Source organism: Centruroides vittatus, unplaced genomic scaffold, assembly GCF_030686945.1.
Source record: "Centruroides vittatus isolate TY-2023 unplaced genomic scaffold, ASM3068694v2 contig_955, whole genome shotgun sequence".
NCBI classification, from domain to species: Eukaryota; Metazoa; Arthropoda; class Arachnida; order Scorpiones; family Buthidae; genus Centruroides; species Centruroides vittatus.
The window spans coordinates 900,278-920,302 of NW_027122634.1; the positions used below are offsets into that span (position 1 = coordinate 900,278).

The following is a 20,025-nucleotide window of genomic DNA, read 5'->3' on the forward strand; positions in this document are numbered from 1 at the left end:
AAAAGATTATTTACTGATAGTTTTAAAAAGGTAATAAATTTAATTAAAACAAAAAAAAAAAATTACGAAGATTATAAATATCAGTTATCAGGACGTAGTTGACATTTAAGCTTGAGATTAGTTGAATATATTTCAGCAGAAAAGTGTGTTTTTATTTTCAGTTTCAGTTTTCACTTATTATACAATCAATTTATGTAGCAGCTTTAAAATATATTTTAACATTTTATTTTTGATTTTTTTTTTCCCTTTGTTTTTAATCATGTTTGTAAAAACTCAAATTTTTATTAGTAGTAATAAATTATTAGGCTGTGAAAAAATCATACCGAATTTTTCTTATTCATTTACGTTCATAATTATTTTAAATTCTGTTGATATTTTAAGTTAAAGAATATCTGAATGAAATAATCTCAAACAAAAAGTTCAAGCTTTTTTACATTTACTGATGAATTCCTGAAGTAAGATTTAAAGTAAAATACTATCATAATCAGCATTATCAATAGAAATTGTACTTAATCTTTTTTGATAAATTTTTTAAATCAAAATTATTGATAATTGCCTTTCCTTACAAAACAAATTTACCATCAAAATATTAAAATTTATATTTGATTCTCAGGAAATAGTGTGTTGAATTTAAATGAGAACAGGTAACTGTACGATGTATAAATAAACAATATTATTGATTATGATGCATGGTGTAGAATTTGGATAAACATAAAACGTTTAATGTTACTTTATATACTGATTCTAACATTATTGTAATACATGTACTCATAATTTTTTTAATTTACCAAAAAAACACTCATTTTGATCTTTGACTACGATGATAAAATTTTTAATATTGAATATTGAGATTTATTGTTATATATCAAATCTAATGTTAATATATTTACTAATATTATTCATTGTTATGAGAATTGTAATTAAAATTTTCTTATTTTTTAGAAATTATAATAATACATAAAGATTTTTTTTAATGAATACGATTTCAACTGTAAAATCCACTTCATTACATTATTTTAAAACTATTAATTATAATTATTGAATGAAACTATATTGATTTTTTCCCCCCCTTCTTCTTCTTCTTCTTCTAGGAAGAAAAACACTTACCTTATATTGCAGTGTTTATAGTGTAATGATATCATACATCTATTATGTTTATTTTTAATATAAAAATCATTTTTTAAAATATTTAATTATAATTTTATTATTAATTATGTAGTAGTTTAATTAAATTTTGAAGTTTTTTTGGAATATTTTGTTCATATTGACTGATGGTTTACAAAAAGCTAAATTTTCTATTGGTTATTTTTTCTGTTTGTTTTTTTTAAATTTATTATCTTAGCTTTCTCTACTTATCAAATTATTTTATTTTTTTAGTAAGATTATCTACTTTCTTGCATTCCTGATTAGTCATTGTATAAAAAACTAATAAAATGTGTAAAGACAGGAATTTTATCATTATTTCATAAATAATTATTATATCTTAACAAACCATTCATTTTTTTTATAGTACATTTAAATAATCTATAAAAAGTATGCTATATTTATTTTGTCCCATTTAATTAAAATGTACTTTATTTAATCAATATTCATTTTAGATGGATAAGGAAAAAATTAACTTATTTTAAAATTACAGAGTAATTATCTTTGTAGATCTTTGTAATTCTCTTTGAAGATTTACCAGTTTATGATTTATTTTTGTTACTTTGAAAATGTGTGTTCTAATGATAAAGCTCTGATGTAATTATTTCTTAATACAATACTTTCATTTGTACATTAACTTCATTTAGTTATATTTTATTAAATTTAACATTAGAATCAGATGGTGATAATATTTAATATCTAGTTGTAAAAACTACATATGAAATTAAATTTATATATAAAAGTACACTTTGAATGTATTTATGTTCTTATTTGATGATGATGATATATGAGATGTGCTCATTTGCTACTATATGAACTTAATTATCATTGCTAAAATTCAAGAACAGTTTCAAAATAAAATTTTTATTTGCAAAGAAACCTGCATTTGATACATTTTTGGTTTGAAACTCTATTTTCAATTTTAATCATTAATTAATAAAAATCAAAGTTCCATAGGTATAAATTTTTTAAAAATACTATAATTTTATATTAAAATATTGACATCATACTAAAATTTTCATATTTTATGGCATTTACTTTCTTTTTTGGATTAGAGTATTTGAAACAATTACTTGGACGATTGCTTTAAAACATATCGGGTTTGATGATGATGATTATTTATATATTTATGCCTTGCCGGGTTTGCGATGGCCAGTTGAGTGCCTTGGGAGATGTTTACAGGATGTGGGTGCTGGATGTGCCCCCAGCTGGCATTGTAATAATCGTCGATGGTCATAACGTAAGCTTATATATACTGGAAGAGGAGATCAGACCAGAGATCTGGGTAGCGTAATTGACAACGCATCTGCACGGTAAGCAAGAGTTGTGGGTTCGAGTCCCGGTCCGGGCCAATTCTTTTCTTCCAGTACTTCTAAATGATTTAAATTAAATTATTAAAATTATAATTATTAAATTTATTAAGAGATGGTGCCTAATGTTTAACTCTAGTGCCAAATTTTCTTATAAATTATTAATATTATAGCCATTTCTAGCCTAATTAATATTCGCCTTTAGTTGGATGATTGCTTCGAAACAATTACAATAAATGTCTGCTAACTTGGACTAATAGGGTGAAGGTTGTCAGAGTTAGCATGGTGTTTTCTCTTATAACATGGAAAACAAGAAGGTGAATATACAATACAGTAATTTATTATGATAAGTGCTACACAGAAGTTTCATTGAGCTTTAGTAGGTTATACTGCTGAATTTATTATTACAGGAAATGAACTCAAAAAAAATTTATTGCAGTACAGCAGTGTATTACAGTATACAGCAATGTACTGTACAGTCTTTGGTAGTCTTTACTGACTATAGTAATATAATGCATGGTATTGCAAAGACTTTTGGATATTGAAAACACTTATTAATTATAATTTCTCTATTGTCAAGAAATTTTAAATTATTAATATTATACAATTTTTCTAAAAACTTTGTCCAAATTGGCAAGATTCAAGGTAACAGAAGTTTACTGTATTAAAATGGCTAATGCTTGTTTGCACTCAGCAAATAAGTGTTTTTTTAAAATATTTTTTCTATCCTCCATTCAATTGGAATGTATTTGATGCATTTGTATATCATACTTAATTAGCATACTAGATGTGAAGATTTTGTGTTTGGATGTTTCTTTTGATGTAAAAATTATGAAATTATAAATTCTAATTTATAAAAATTAAAATTCCATAATCTAAAAAGAAAGTCAACACCATGAAAGTTTTAATGTGTTCCTATTAACATTTTATGTAAATTGTCTTTTTTTAAGTTTAAGGTTTTATAAGTTATTAATATTTTGATTAATGCAGGTTTTCTTTAATTCTCTCTCTAATCAAATAACATAATAAGCATTGTTAATATAAATTTACAAATAAAAAATTAGATTGACTTTTTAAATGTTTCAATATAAAAGATCTAAAACATTGTTTGTTGAATAATTTTGAATTAAAAAATAAACTTATATGCACATACACACACACCTGCATGCACAAAAAAAAATGAAAATTATTATTTACATTAAGCAAATTTTATTGTACAATCACTTTGGGACTTGCCGATGATGACTGGCTGATATTGGTTCAATTAGAATCAATAAACCATAATTTTTACTGACATCAAAAGGACAAGTTGAAGCAATTATAATTAAGTTTATTTTGGCTTACACATTTTTTTAATTATACTAATTAAAAAATCTTTAACTTTCATATTTTGGGACATGCTAATTCTTATTAAATGACTAATAACAATATTCATTAACTTCAATTTTTATCCATAATTTAAAGTTCAACAAATTATTTTTCACAACTTGATTAACAAAACACAACAGTACCAAATCTATGCTTAAATTTTCAGGAAATAATATTTTATTTTTGTGATTTTGTTTGTTCAGATCAATTCTCTATTAAGATGGATTTTGAGAAATGGATACTTATTGATTTTATTGGACTATTTTGATGTGATGGGGCTTTCGTGACACAATGTGCCATAAACATTTATCTGTGGCAAATTTTCTAAAAATATCAAATATGCACTTAAGTATAAAAATATATAATTCACTAAAACTCAATAATTTACTATGCTGCTTCAGTTTGGGGATTAGATTATCTGTTTAGCGTAGAGATTTCCACACCTATTTTCTTTGTAGATTACTCCAATTAGAGAGAACTACACCTGGATACACCTGGATATTTGGATCTTCCTTTTCTTTCTAAAATGAATAATAAAATTTTACTATTTTAAGAGTGACAAAAACAATCTTTTTAAACCAAGAAATAATAAAGGAAAGCAGGAGATTAAAAGCTAATCAATTATTGCAAACTAAATTCAATAAAATACTGAAATCATTTGGCATAACAGATCTTTTATTTGTAAATAATATACATGTTTGAAACATGGTTATATGTTATGTGACTCAGCAATATCACAATCTATAAAAATCAAGATAGTCTATGTCAATCCACTTACCTTTGATATTTAAAAATAATGAACATACCTTCATCTCAACCATATATAAAGAAATCAATAGGAATCAATGTAAAAATTAATAGCTCAATAGGAATCAATGTTAATAGCTCAATTATGATTGAACAAGAGCTCATTACTTATCAAAAATGTTTTGTATTAACTTCTTAAATAAAAATTGCTATTGATATAATTCTAAAGATTTCTCAATATTACACATTCTACAGGATTGTAAGAAACTCACTTAAATACAAGAATCATTTAAAATATCACACATAATTCAGCAAAGTACAATCCGTGTTTTAGAGAAAACCTAAACAAGCTTTCAAAGAAGGAACTATATAATCTGTATAATTATATTATTGAAATTATTAAGGAAAATTGTAATTGAGAAATAACCAACTAAATTTGAGAACTTATAATGAAATTAATGGACTAATGTTCATAAAATATATATATTTTTTAAATATTTGTAACTGCTCTGTCCCTGGGCAACAGTGTGTTTTCCCTTTATGCTAATAAAGATTATTATCTATGGCTAATTATGTTTGATTTCAAAGGAGATGTTGATTACATAATTGTAGTTTTTAAATTTGTAGTTCATTTATGTAGGTTTGTCTACTTTATTAGTATAGTTTTGTTACTGAGTTTTAACAAAAATCTAAAGAGCTGCTTCTATTTTTGTGATAAAATAGAATCTACTAATACTAGTAAATTTATTCAAATTTTAATCCTGCCTGTTACCAAGTAAAATGCTATTATCTCTTTCCAGCATTATGGATTATTGAAGAAGATATGTATTAAATTGACATGGCATGAAACTGTGAACTTTCTAAAACCTGTTAGTCATGAAGAAAAGCTGAGTTTTGCATTAAAATTAGTTTATTGTAAAAAATAGTTTAAATTCATCTTTGACAATGCTTTAGTTTAGGGTCAGGAGAATTAATTTCCTTTTGTTTTGTAAGTTATTAATAAGACATGATACTGTAGAAGATTAAAACAATTACTTATGACGTACATGTTAGTTTTTACAAAAAATAAGTGGCTTTGGAAAAATTGTCTCAATATTCAATATTTGCATAATCGTAAAATATCATTGGTAGACATATTTTTAATGCTTGTTGTATGTATTATTATGGTAAATAAGTACTTACATCATAGTGAAATAGGTGTAAATTTTCCTTCAATTTTTTTTCATTTGTGCATTATAACAAATACTAACTTTCTTTTTCTGTTTAAAAATATTTTAAAACAAAATTTAAATAATAAATTCTGTACTAATATGATTTAAGTGATTAAGATGCTAAGTGTTAAATGCAGTTTTATGCAACACAGTCCTGGAATTATTTCCTTACTACCAATACTAAAAACTTTATCTGGCACTTATTCAAACATTCAGATGCTTCATCCTGATGGAAATGTGTGTTGTATTGTATGAGTGCAACACAACAGTAATATAATGAAACTGCTAAGTACTAAGAAATTGAACATTTACTAACAAAAATAAAACTTGCTCAGAAAAGATTTATTGTTCACAACAGTTTTTTTTATCATATTATTAGTTTTTAATTTCTAAATATTATTTACATTCTTATATGATTGATTATGTTTTTAAATTTATTACAAATTATGTATGTGTACAATGTATTCTTGTATACATGTGTATGTGTTGTTGTTAGTCTGACAGTGCCTGTTAACCAACCAGATGCAGTAAATGTCATAAATTTGGGGTTTTTTAAGATTTTCTGATATTTTGCTGAATGCATAGCAAATGTTGATATTCTTACATGCATGATGAGAATATTAGACCTATTAGAAAACTCAAATTTTTTGACATTCATCATGTCTACTTAGCAGTTTTTGACAGTTGTTTGTTGTTGGTATTTGCAGCATTACTGACTTTCATAGCAGCAGTATATATATATATATATATATATATATATATATATATATAAGTACTGTTTTAAGTTAAGTTAGTGAAATAATGGTCATTTTGGTCTTTTAAATGTTCGGTTTGAATTATTGATATAAGTCAGTTTTAAATACTGGTAATTATATCATTAGTTATTCAGTCCAAAAATTGAATTTGAATTCAATTATTATGAATATAATGAAGGAATTCAAACATCAATAAATAAAGTTTAAAAAATAAAATGTAAGAGATTGTATTTTAACCATCCATTTGAATTTCCATTTTCAGATAATAGAAATATATAAATATAAGTGAGAAATTTATTACCTAGATAAAGATTTTTAAAGAATGCTTTTTTTTCCATTCCTTTTTTTATTCTTAATTACATTTTAGAAATCAAATAATTGTGTTTGCATTCATTTTTGATTTAATAGTTAAATACTTTGATTAAAATCAGAATAAAGTGAAATTTCTAAATCACTAATTTAATTGAATTTATTTATATCAATTGCAAACATCTGTGAATGAAAGAAATAAAATTAACTATAACTCTGTTTTAAAACATTTTATCATTTTTTAATAATTAAATGTTATAATTAATGTTTTTGTTATCTTTGAATAAAACAATTGAATTATATAGAGAGAATATTTTCATCAAGCTATTTAACTTTGTATGTCACTTTATTCTCATACTTAATTTTAAATAAATTTTATTTTTTGTTTTATCAATTATCATCATTTGTTAAAATAACTTGATAAATCATACAAAGTAATGTTTACAGATAGAGAATAGTTTCTCTGTTACAGGGAGATACAACTGGATAAAGGTGATTGCAGTTATGCAATTTTAATATACCTAAGTATAAGTATTAAATAAAACTTAGTCGCTATGGTTAACAATAACATATATGGATGCATAGTAATACATCGATTTTAGCAAGAACAGTGTATACAAGAATAGCCAAAATTATCCGAACAAAAGCAACGTTTATATATATTAATTAATTGTAATTAAATTTTTCAAAAATTTTGACAAAGTAATTATATATTTTGTAAAGGTTCTTCTTATTAAGATTATTTAGACTTCTTTTGAAATCATGCGATGAGTTATAGATACATATTTGAAGTATTTTATGGTGGTCTCGCACACTATTAAGTTTTTAACAGTTATAAATTAAATGATATGGTGAGAAGTCTGCAGAATGACAAAGGAAGCAATGAGAGCTTGTAAAGTCGATGTAGATATTATTGATGAAAAGAGTATATTTATTTAAACAAAGTTGTATTATTAGACGTTTTACATTTAAACTAATTGGTTGCAACATATAGGATTGAACGGACGGAAATTTTAACAAGTTGGTATACCATGGATGATAGGTGCTTTGATTTAATAAATTTTGATCTTTATTTATTGCTTGAGAAATTGCATAATTTATTAAAAGTGTATCCAAATTTTCAATCTTGAATATTATCTTGAAATAATAACTCTGATACTCCAAATGTATTTAAGATTTTAGTTAACTTATACTATAGTTGTTTAAATTTTTGATTTTTACTCTGATTAATATTTTCATGGTGTAGATAGGTTATTATATTATTGTTTTTAAATTTAAGTTTATAGTAGAATTTAATCAGACGTTTCAGTAAGAAAGGGAAGAGGCAGATATGATTCACTTTGTGCCATATAGCATAGCCTGGAATAGTTCTTTCTAGCTGAAATAATTTGCATAAATAATAAATATGAAAATACTCCAATTTATAAATGTAGTCTGGCCTTAGGATCAACAGCAAACCTAAATTAGGAGTAAAGGTGAGACCTATAACATATTGCTTGATGCAGACAGTAAAGTTTCTGGTGAGTCAAATGATGTGGGATGCATATTCATTAAAGGTGTATATACAGTATTTAGTTTTAAGCACTCTGCATTAAAACATTGAAATGCACAAAAGAAACTAGAAGCTTCCTGAAAACAGAATAGCATTTTGGTACAAAATTTAATATAGATATTGTGGATCAGATTTTAGTAAGTACTTTGAGGGTTACATCTTGAAGATGGCCAGTACATGTATTTTATGAAATACTTGAATTTGCAGTAACCAGTTCTCTGGTCATTATACTGAAGTTACTATGTAGATAATTCCTTGATATTTAGTCATCTCCAAGTATTGGAACAGCAGTGTGTTGACTATTGTACTATACATGTAATTAAAGGGGAGGGGGAGTCAAAAATGACTCAAAAATTGTACACGTAATTAATAGATGGCCCTTCCCTGATAATTTTTTCTAAAAAAATATGGGCTGTTATATAGATTACTCCTGGTGGAATTTTGGGACTTTGAGTATATATCTGAACTGAGAGGATTGAGACAAGTTCAACGGTACTCTACTTTTGGATCAGAGATGAAAAATAACAAAGTTATCATATTTAGGATTTCTTGCCTTTCACAAGTATTATACCTACTGCTCTACATAACTTGTGCGAAAAAGCAAAGAATTAACTTTTTTCTCAAAATTCATCAGATATTAAAGTCAAATGATTGCCAAATTATATCAGGCTATATTACAGTAGAGCATCGATTATCCGACTTAACTGGGAACTGGGGTTGGTCGGATAACTGAAAAGTCGGATAACCGAAAAGTATGAAAAAATACATTATTAGTATAGTGTATTAGGCCTGGTTTAAATACTAGCCTCTCTTTCATGGTCGAGCCAGTGCTGCCAGCTAAAACATGCAAAAATTTAACAAAAATAATATTAAAGTAGCCGAGACATAGCCAAATATTGTAGCGCCACATCACTAGCGGACATTTGAATTTGCCGACTAGAATGCGGTCGGATAATCGATGCTCTACTGTACTACTACTATTATTATTAATTAAATGCTAAGTAATCACATAAGTAGAGTAAGCAAGGATCAGAGTCCTGTTTCAGGCTGATTTTTTTCTTTCAGAACCTTATAAATTAATTATTAAAATATTAATTTAATTACCATATTTTCCGTTGTATAAGACAACCCCCAACTTTTACAGTTAAAATATAGAGTTTGGGATATACTCAACCTATAAGACGACCTCTGACTTTTGAGAAGATTTTTCTGAGTTAAAAAGTTGTCTTATATGCTGGAAAATACGGTATAATTATTAAATTTAGCAAGAGATTGACCTAATGCCTGCTTCTAGTGCCAAATTACTTAGCATTTAATAATAATAGTAATATAGCCTGATATAATTTAGCAATCATTTGGCTTTAATATATAACTATTGGATTTAGATGTTTATATTCATCAAATGAATGTTTTTTATGCATTTTAAACAATTTCTAACTTGAAATTTTAAACTCAAAGATAAGCTATGCTGAAATTTAACATTCTTAATTTATTTGAATGAAAAAAAAAATTGCTTTTTCTTATTTTTGCATCTGTTGAAGGTAGTTATTTATATTTGTAGTTTGTATATTTTTTAGTAGGAATGTTTTATTTCATAAAAGTTATATAATTCTCTGAAAAAGTTATAAGTATTAAATAATAAGTAATATAATTTAAAGTAAAGTAAATGATTGTTATTTGCAGGGTAAAGTGTATATGTTTGATAAGGTTTTCAAACCAAATGCTTATCAAGAAAAAGTTTACAATGAAGCTGCAAAGCCAATTGTCAAAGGTATGTATTTTCCTAAATAAATTAGAAATAAGAACATATAAATTATTTATATTTAATAAATATAAGTAATAATAATAATTATAATAATAAACATTTTTACAATATATATAGTGATATAATTTTACATTTGGAATTAGTAATACATTGACATTATTATTCTTCACTTACAATTTATCTGGTATCTATTGTATCACTATAATAAATTTAGACAATTTATTTCTGAATAATTAAACATTATTGCATTAATTTTATTTATAATTGAAATATTTTTTGGTCTTTCTGACCTTCTCTTGATGGATTTTTAATAATCAAGCAAATAACAGGTTTTTTACAGTAACTCCTTTTGAAAATCAAGAAGAATAGAATAATTTTTGTTAGACTTAGTTTAAGTTTTTAAAATCTTACACTCAGAATAATCTTATTTTTATTAGAATAGCATTACAATAATATTTTTATTTACATTTTTATATAATTTATAATTACTATTAAACAATATAAGCTTTGTCAATACTATGAATTTTTCATATTTTTAACATATGTATATTTTTAGTAAGGTAGATATAAAATAGGAAAAATCAAAAATCTTTTTAAGCTAAAATTAAAATGTTATTTGTTAGAATAATTGAAGAATTGATTACTGAAAGATAAAAGAGAGATTATGAGGTTTTAATTAATTGTAGAAGTGAAAGTAAAAGTATGGTTTTATTAAGTATTTGGAGAAAAGAAAATTATATTGGAATCTAAAAGAAAACAAGAATAAAGAGATGCTTAATGAGTTGAACCAAAAAATTATCAAAATATAAAGTACTAATATAGTTAAGAATGAGGTACAAATTTAATTATAAACAAAATAAATTTTTTAATTATGAAAATTATTTATTTCTTTGAAATAATAAAATGGAGAAAACACTGAGATTGGTGTTAAATGTATGTTTTCTTATCGCAAGCACTTTCGACATACCTATAGTCGTCGTCGTCGTCAGGCGAATACAGAAATTTGCTAAAAATTAAACAGAAATAATCCGATGAAGAACAGAATGCTTAAAATTTAAATTAAAAGTTTTGTCAAAACCATTAAGAACACGTAATAAATATTCAAATGTGTTCGAAATTGAACGAGCAGTAAGCTCTGTGATATGTGAAGCGGTGCATGCGTGTATCCAAAGTGGTAATAAGAAGAGATTCCCATATAAAAATGAGTTTCCGATTTTTACAGCTCTTGAGCATAATTGATTGTGACCATAGTGGGTTATAACCCTGCTCAAGTACCTTTTTCATAAATTCTGTGGTGTGCCTACCCCTCACAACATCCTCTTGGTGCTCCACAAGGTGGCTGGCAAGCATTCTAATAGTGGCCCTGATATACCTTGTGTTTACTCCCATTGCAAGATTCTCCAGTGGAACAACATAGACCTCAACTTCTCGAGAGTAGAAATGAGCTTGCGTAGGTTTGGAAGTGGGGATAGTGGTAGAACAAGGTTACACTGCTTAAAAATACAGCAAATGCATATAGAAAGGGGTCCAAGGTATGGCAACGATGTTTGGTCCACATTTTTTGAAATAATATAAAGTCTTATAAGTTTTTGAAATTAAATCAAATTTACTTTCATCTATTAAAAATGTTGTTGAAAATGGATCAAGGGATAAAAGTATTGCATTTAAATTATAAATAAAGTTAACTTCTTTACTAACTTGATTAGATTTTTAAATAATAATAAATATAAGAATTTATCAAAATAAGAAAAAATTTTAATATTTATACAGATATAGACCTAAATAATAATAATATATTTATAGAGGTCCTCAATATACATTCTAGTTGCATTTCTGAAAAGCACAAATTATAATGAAATAATGTATTTATTTCATTTATTAACATTTATTATCAAACCAACTCTGTTTATATTTTAATATCCTGTTCCTTGTACACCTCTTAAACCAGTAAGATTCTAGCAACACCAATAGATTATTGTAATTTTTTATTGGTTTATTATTCTTTTTTAGTACTAGTATCTCATTAACCTTAGTGTCAATTTGGTTTTTAAATCTCAGCTTGTTAAATTTTTGTCCTTTGTCATTATTTATTTTTTGATTTTGTATACGATTCTGCAAATTCCTTGCTCCTTCTATGTTTCCTCTTAATTCCAGTTGTATCGGAAAATGGTCAGACTCATCAATATTTTTAATACCTTCATCTTTTTACACTGATCTAAAATAAAATCTGAACAGATAATATATAGTCAATTGTAGATTTGCTCATATGAGCTACAAAAGTGTATTCAGCGGAAAGATTGCCGTTCAACCTACCAGTACATATAGTTTATTTTCTTGTACAAAGTCTAGTAAGATTTTTCTGTCTGTATTGGTTATTTTATCTTTGGATACTCTCTCATTATTAATATTAACATTTCTTCTTTTATATTTTGTATCTAGCTTTTTCGCCTATTCGAGCATTGAAGTCTCCTCCTGTAATCCACAGATTAATAAAATTAGACCATAGCAGTAATATTTTAATATTATTCTTGTAAGCTCGACTTTTTATCTACTAACGGTGGAAGATATACTAGTATAACTCCTACTCGCAATTCTCCCCAGATTGCCTTAAATCTCTGTCCAAATTCACTCAAAGCAAATATAATTTTTTCAGTTATATAGCATTGTAATAATTCACCAAGATGTCTTTTGATTAGTAATAAAAGGCCTCCAGAAGGTTGACCAAATCTTCTAGTTCTCTGTGCTTTACTAAATAATGCTATATATTTTTGTCAAAATACTCCTTATCTTTTCCATTCGTGTTGTCCATATTTCTGTAAAGCCAATAATTGAGTGAACTTTCATATATTCTTTTAAGGTATTTTTGTATAGTTTCCTTGCAATCCTTGAATATTCCAAAAACCTATAAAAAATTTATTTTCATCACTACAATTTATTATTTCTAAGACAGAATGCTCAATTGAATTACTATCTATTATCAATCTGGTTTTCCATATTCCAAACACGATTGTTGTCTCATTCTAACTTTTCTGTTTTTTTTTGTTATTAGCGTTTCTTGAGCTTATTGTTTCTTTCAGTCCATTTACTGACAATTCCGTAGCCTTAATCAACTTATTCCTAAAAAAGCCACTTAGCTGAATCATTTTCTCTAGATTAACATCATACGTATATATTTTATTATCTTTTATATAATAATCGTCTCTTACTATTATTTTATTTCTTTTAACTTTTTTCTGTTTGAGACTATGAAGAAAAAAACTACAGGTAATAATCAATCTTTTGCATAAATCTGCTGTGAACACTATTTTTTCCTCTCCTTGTTATTAGATTTAGCTTTCATTTTCCAGAATTCTTTAAGTATCAAGTTTCTTACATATAAGGAATCTAATGTGATTTTTACAATAGGGTATGTAAAGGTCCGCTTTTAGTGTCGTAGGTCGAAAAGCCACACGACCGAGATAATTAGCCCCACCTGGGGTTTGGAGCTATAAACGGTCGGGAACAACAAAGGGAGTAGCGTCTCCGTTTATGGTACATGTCAATGTGTTTGCCACATGTTGGTCGACTTGTAAAACGTAAACAAGGGACGGACGCGTTTGTAAGCTACGTCGTTCGAAGGAGGGCGGACGTCTTTGGAAGCTCCCAGGGGAAAAGAAGAACCTGATTGGGCGCAAGTTGTCGCCGTAGAATCCCTTAAATTGGAAGGGTGGCGGGAGAAACGGAGAGAAGGGCGAGAGACCGAGTACGTGGTAGTCTCTGACACTAGGTAAGCCTTTGAGGTGTATAGAGAGAGTGTTCTCCTCTTAGAAAGTCCTCTGAGAAGGGTTAGTGTAGAGACAGGACGGCCACGCGGTTGAGCCAGCTCCAAAAAGCGACCTGAGTTCCCCGAAGTCTAACAGTCCCCAATAGACAAGCCGACGTGAGATACCACATCCTTGTTGCATAGTGTATGCATTGTTGTCGAACTTGTACATCCTGTAAATATTTGTTGTGTAAATAAACTGTATATATTCACTTGCTGAGTGTGGAGGTGTAGCTTTCCTCGAACCATTGTACGGACGTTCTCGAGTCGTAGAGACCAACTCGAGACGGATCATCGTAAAGATCGTGACGGATTACGTAAGGATCTTCACTGGGTAACTTCACTATTTGTTAATCTAATTAAGCTTTTTATAGAGTTGTTTACTATTCCCAACTCCACATTAATGAAATGGTTAATTTCCTCTAGATAGTCAGTTGATTTGAACGGACAATTTATAATTATGATATTTTTATTAGTTCTCTCATTTACCAGTTTATCTATTTCAAATTCTAACATGCTTTTTGTCTGACTGTTATTCTTGGATATTATGTCCATTTCTTCAATATTTTAGTATTTCTCCTTGAAAACCTTTATTTTCCTCTTTCAGTAAGTTGACTTCTGTCTTAATTGCTTGCAATTCTATATTCAGCTGTAAAAATTTTTCCTGTATTAACCCATATATTGCTTTTAATGTGTATTGAGGCTCTTCTAATACCTGTGTTTCTGTTTCTCTTACTGATTTGAAATAATAGCGAGGTTGAGGCCGAAGTTTTAAACGCGAAAACGTGTATGTCAGACGTTGAGCCTGATTCCACTGACTTTCCAAACACCATTGTCAAACTTCTAGGCTTACAGGAAAGTGGCGCTGAACGTCCGACGTACACGTTTTCGCATTTGAAACTTTGGCCTGAACCTTGCTAATCCTGTATTTCCATATTCCTGATAGCCTCTGGACTGCCTTTACGGTACTCTTCTTCAAATTGATAATATTCCTTGCCTAGTACATCCACCAATTGATTATTCTTTTCCACTTCTTTGGGATTATTCTTATGTCGTCTACCTCGTCTCCTTTTTTGCATATCCACCTGGTTCATTTGTTGCAGAGAGCGAGGCAACGGGCCTGGGTTTAATTCAATCCCAGCAATTATTAGTAAATACATAATTAAAACCAGGGATAATCTAGTAACAAATATCCACTTTCTCAATTGACTCATATTTTGACTTCTTGCAATTTTCCATTTCACTAATACAATACTATTGCACTCCACCAAAAAGTTCACCAACACTTCTGATGACCAGCTCACATTCCCACACACCGATCACACTGATATTGCAAAGAAAGAGTTTGCAATCATTTAACTAGCATTAGAACAATTTAAAATAACTTTTCTGTTCAGAATGTCTTTTTTCACTGATGAGTTTCTTTACTGGTTGTAATTGACAGTGATAACTGCTTTTTACGTCTGTCCATAACATAGTATTGAACGTTATCAATAGACTTAGTGTGAGGTGCCTACCAGTGTCCAAGTGGATAAAACTACCAAACACTAGATAGTTTGTCACAGTTAGTTTGTACCTTACCAACAGGCTAGCCACATGGAGTTTTCTGGGTTTTATTCATGTTTTTAGTATTTAAATAGGGCCAATTTCCCATAGAAAGTCTTTCTGGCAGGCATCCCCTCAGCAGATCATTCATGTTGTATTACTGTAAACAAATAAACCAGCCAACCTTACAGTTTTGAATGGGGTTGTCAAGGAGGCCTATCTTGTCACTACAAGATAGGCCCAAGCGTTCACATGTCGGAATACATGGTCTGGAAGGAAACTGTTGGCATTATCCTGGACAAGTCAAGACCTGTATGCCAACTGAGGCAGACCTGATAGAAAGCTCATCTCAGCTCAGGATTTGTCAGCCAGCAGATTCAGAACTTATACCGTATTTTACGGACTATAAGACACACCTTAATTTTGGAGGCAATTTTTCGAAGAAAAAAATGCGTCTTATAGTCCGTAAAATACGGTATATAAGGCAATGTTGGATTGAGGAAAGGGGAGCCTAGCCTGAGACTATGAGGAGAAAGGAATTTGGATTAAGACCTTGTAGTTAGAAGCAATCAAGATGTATTGCTGTGTATCTCTGTAAATAGTGTTTAATAAACAGACATAATTTGAGTTCAAGGAGTTGTAAGGTGTGTTTTTGATGGACTGGAAATCTGAGGTCACGATTTGAACTTTACTGGGATCATCATGAAATTTTCAGAAGTGCAGGCATGCTAATGCTGGGTGATCTAAATTTGTATTATAAAATTACAATTAAAATTTAATATGTGAATTGAACTTACAATATACATTGATATGTACAGTACATCAGTGGCATGCCCAGAAATTTTTTTTGGAGGGCTTACCTCATATTGCCTCTTTATCTAGAATGTTTATTATTTACATTTGTATACAAATACAATATTTATCAGGAAACTTACCCCATACTTGCTCTTGCATATCAATATTCTTTTTAACTTTGCCAATTTCTCAAGTAGCCTGCAAATGAAATTAAATATATAAAGAGTAGATTAAAAATCAATCTTGTTTGAATCTTGACTGAAGCATTCATGCTAATAAACTGTGAGAAAGAAATTTTCAGCAGATGTTGAAAATGAAGAAATTATAATGACTCTAACCAAATCAAATCCTCCATTATCAAATAAATTAATGCAAGAAACATAATTATTATTTTTGTATCCATTTTATACAGGAAAATAAGAAAAACACTTGTTTTACTAGTCTTAAACATTGTTTTAGTGATATTTTGTTATGAATTCAAAAAAGAATCAAAATCTTTTTTTTCCAATATGTTAGCTTTAAAAGTATTGTTGTATTCTTCTGTTGTAGCAGGCTGTGAAATACTTTTCCATCGTCTGTTGAGGATTGGATGTCTTTACAGAAAATATGCATAGCAATATTTGTCACTTTGAATACCCATACAAACACTATCAAACAATATTACAATCAGTGTGAGTATTTAATTCATAGTGCATACAATTTATTGTCAGTTTGTTTGGCCAGTTTCTGGTTTATTTTTCCAGTGATGAATTATCACTAAATGGTGAAATTTGCACTATGTAGCAGAAATTTTGGGTATTTCTTGGGAAACTTTGGGTAGCAGAAATTTTGGGTATGTGATCTTTTTATATAAAACTTTTATTATTAAAATTGCCATGATAAACAGTAGGATAAAAGCAAAAAATTTTTTGTTTCTTTTTTCACAAACACTGCATGACTCAAGATTATTGTATTGAAAAGATTATTAAAAAGATTCGTGCATATTTGTATTTCTATTTTAAAAGTTATTTAAAAATATCAAATAAACTTATTATTGCAAAAAAAAATTAGACTTAATGTAATTATATTTTAAATCATAACAAATAAAAGATTAATATAATCTGTGAATAATTTATTTTTTAGATGTTCTCATGGGTTACAATGGCACTATTTTTGCTTATGGACAAACTTCTAGTGGAAAAACACATACCATGGAAGTAAGTAAAAATCATTTAAAATATAACATTTAGATTGTGTAATATATATATTAATTTTATTGTAAAATATAAAAATTTACATCATTTTGTAAAAAAGAAAATTGTTATTGTTTTTGAAGAAAACTGTTGTTTTTTTTTTTTTTTAAAGATTTTTAATGACAGTTCTTTCCAAAACATTGACCAAAACTAATTTAGTTTGTAAAAATGAAACATTAAAATAAAATATATTTATCTATTGCATTTTTTACAAGCTATAATGGGTGTTTTATTATCAATAATAATCTTTATATTTTTGTGCACAGTATATTAATAACTAAAAATTTTCCTTTATTTTGTATATATTTTTTAATCCTCATTTATGAAGATGGCTGCTTTTACAAATAAGTGTTTTTTTTATTTTTACTATTGAAATTGAACTTGGGTTTGATTAATTTTCAATGAATTTTATAGTGCTTTGCATCATTTGAGATGATTTTGATTTGTTTTTAAATAGTACAACCAAATTAAAGTAATTTTTTCCAGCCTTTATTTACCGCTCTGGGGGACCCGGGATCGAATCTGAACGGGTCGAATAATCCCCAGGAATTTTTCGGGGGGTGGTCTGTTCGGATATGTCGGGCCCCGTCCCTCACCACCCGGTTGCCCCATTGTGGGCCTGGCCGAACCCATAATGGGCCTACTAAAAAAGGCCCTCTTAGTGCCCACAGGGCGGAAAAAGTTTTTAAAAAAAAAAAAAAGCCTTTATTTCATGTACAATAGTTGAGCAATTTTAATCTTGTGCCTTTGTATAATGATAAATACGCAGTGGCATGTGATTACAGACTAGATGTTTCTAGATTGTAAATATTGCATAATAACTTTTTGGATATAGTGTTTTCAATCAAATATGAAATGTAAGCATCAGATAAGACAGTCTTCATCAAGAAGCTTTTATTTTCAAGCAGAGATTTTCATTTTTAGCTAAGTCACAACATCTGTTCCAAATTCTGAAGATTCTGAAAAATAAGTTTTGGTTTTTGATGGTTTAGTGTTAATATAAAATCATTGTTTACTTGTATTATTTTAATAGAAAATTTTATTAAATTATCTAATTATTATATACAGATGAAAAATGGATGATATTAAATGTTTTGTTTAGAAACTTGCAGACATGTATAACATAAAGTATGCACTTATAATAAACATACAGTAGTGTGATGACATTGCTGCTTCTCTCATGTGAGAGAAGAAAGGAGTGTGCTTGGAATTATTGTTTTTGGAAATTAGTACATATAAATAGATTTATAATATTTAAATAAATCCCTTCTCATATAATTCTCTCTTCAACAGTCTTGAAGAGATTCAAATTCGTTTAAATAAATTATTGAAGGCATTATATTGATATTTTCATCTGTAGTATATATTATATATTTCGTATTAAATGCATTATGAATGGAGTAATTTTAGGTACAAAATAATTTTTATTAAGAATTTAGAACAGTTTTTTATTATTTGTATGATGGTGGTTGTTATTATTTTTATTTAATTAATCAATTAATTTTTTTAGTATAATAAAATGTATTTAATTAACATTACTTTATGAACTGATTTTAATTTTAAAATCTTTTAATTTTTAGGGTGTTCTTGGAGACCCTACTCAACAAGGAATCATTCCTAGGATCGTGAATGATATTTTCAATTATATTTATACAATGGATGAAAATGTAGAATTCCATATTAAGGTATTTTTATTTTATGATTTTATATTTTATTTGGAATTATTTGCCACTTTAAGTGTAATTTTCTCATTTAAGTATTTAAAATTAGTGATATGAAGTAAAAAATTACTTTAATAAATTTTAAATACACTAAATGGTCATTGTTTTAGGAATACCATTCCAGCACCTTCTTAGAGGTGGTAAAAGGATTCATATAATTGTCACATTATCCTTTGCTGCAGTTATGATGTGTTGACTGTCATTTCTATAGTAGAAGGCAATAATTGCCACTTGGGGCAACTCGGGTGACTTTAAGTACAGACAGTCTTGGGGCCTGGATGGTGGGTGCCAGTATTTCCAAAACAACTGTATTCAGACTGTTCTTATACCACAGTGTCCAGGGTATACCACAGGTGGATGGATGATGTGTAAACATCTACCAGAAGATCATACAATGGTTAGCCATGTGTGATTGATCTCAGAGTGATCATCTCTTGTCAAGACTGCTATCTGAACAAAGACAGTGAACAGCTTACTCTGCCAATAAAACAGTGGATAAGGCAGATGTGTTTCAACAATGACTATGTGACATACCTTGCATTAGCTGGAGTTCAATAGTGGTTGATTTGCATGGGTGCCTCTATTGACCATGTGTTATTGCAAACAATATATCTCATGGGCAAAGAGAAAGGTGTCATTAGACCTTGGACATGCAGAAAACATGGTCGTATGAAGTGATGAGTTCTGTTTTAAGCTGAACCATACCAATGGCCTGGTCCAAATATAGTGTAAATAGCATAAACCCACTCTGCAACCAGGGGATGTGGATC

The 20,025-nt window shown here is 28.1% G+C and overlaps 1 protein-coding gene across 2 annotated transcripts in view; it reads left to right on the forward strand.

The window, feature by feature from the left end:
- LOC136985182 (kinesin heavy chain-like) overlaps positions 1-20,025 on the forward strand; it is an 84,331-nt gene that overhangs the window by 19,714 nt on the left and 44,592 nt on the right. For both annotated transcript variants that reach the window (XM_067282393.1, XM_067282394.1), the window contains exons 2-4: positions 10,079-10,166; positions 17,425-17,498; positions 19,115-19,219. In XM_067282393.1, the coding sequence (XP_067138494.1) occupies positions 10,079-10,166; positions 17,425-17,498; positions 19,115-19,219 (267 nt within the window). The remainder of the gene's footprint in view (positions 1-10,078; positions 10,167-17,424; positions 17,499-19,114; positions 19,220-20,025) is intronic.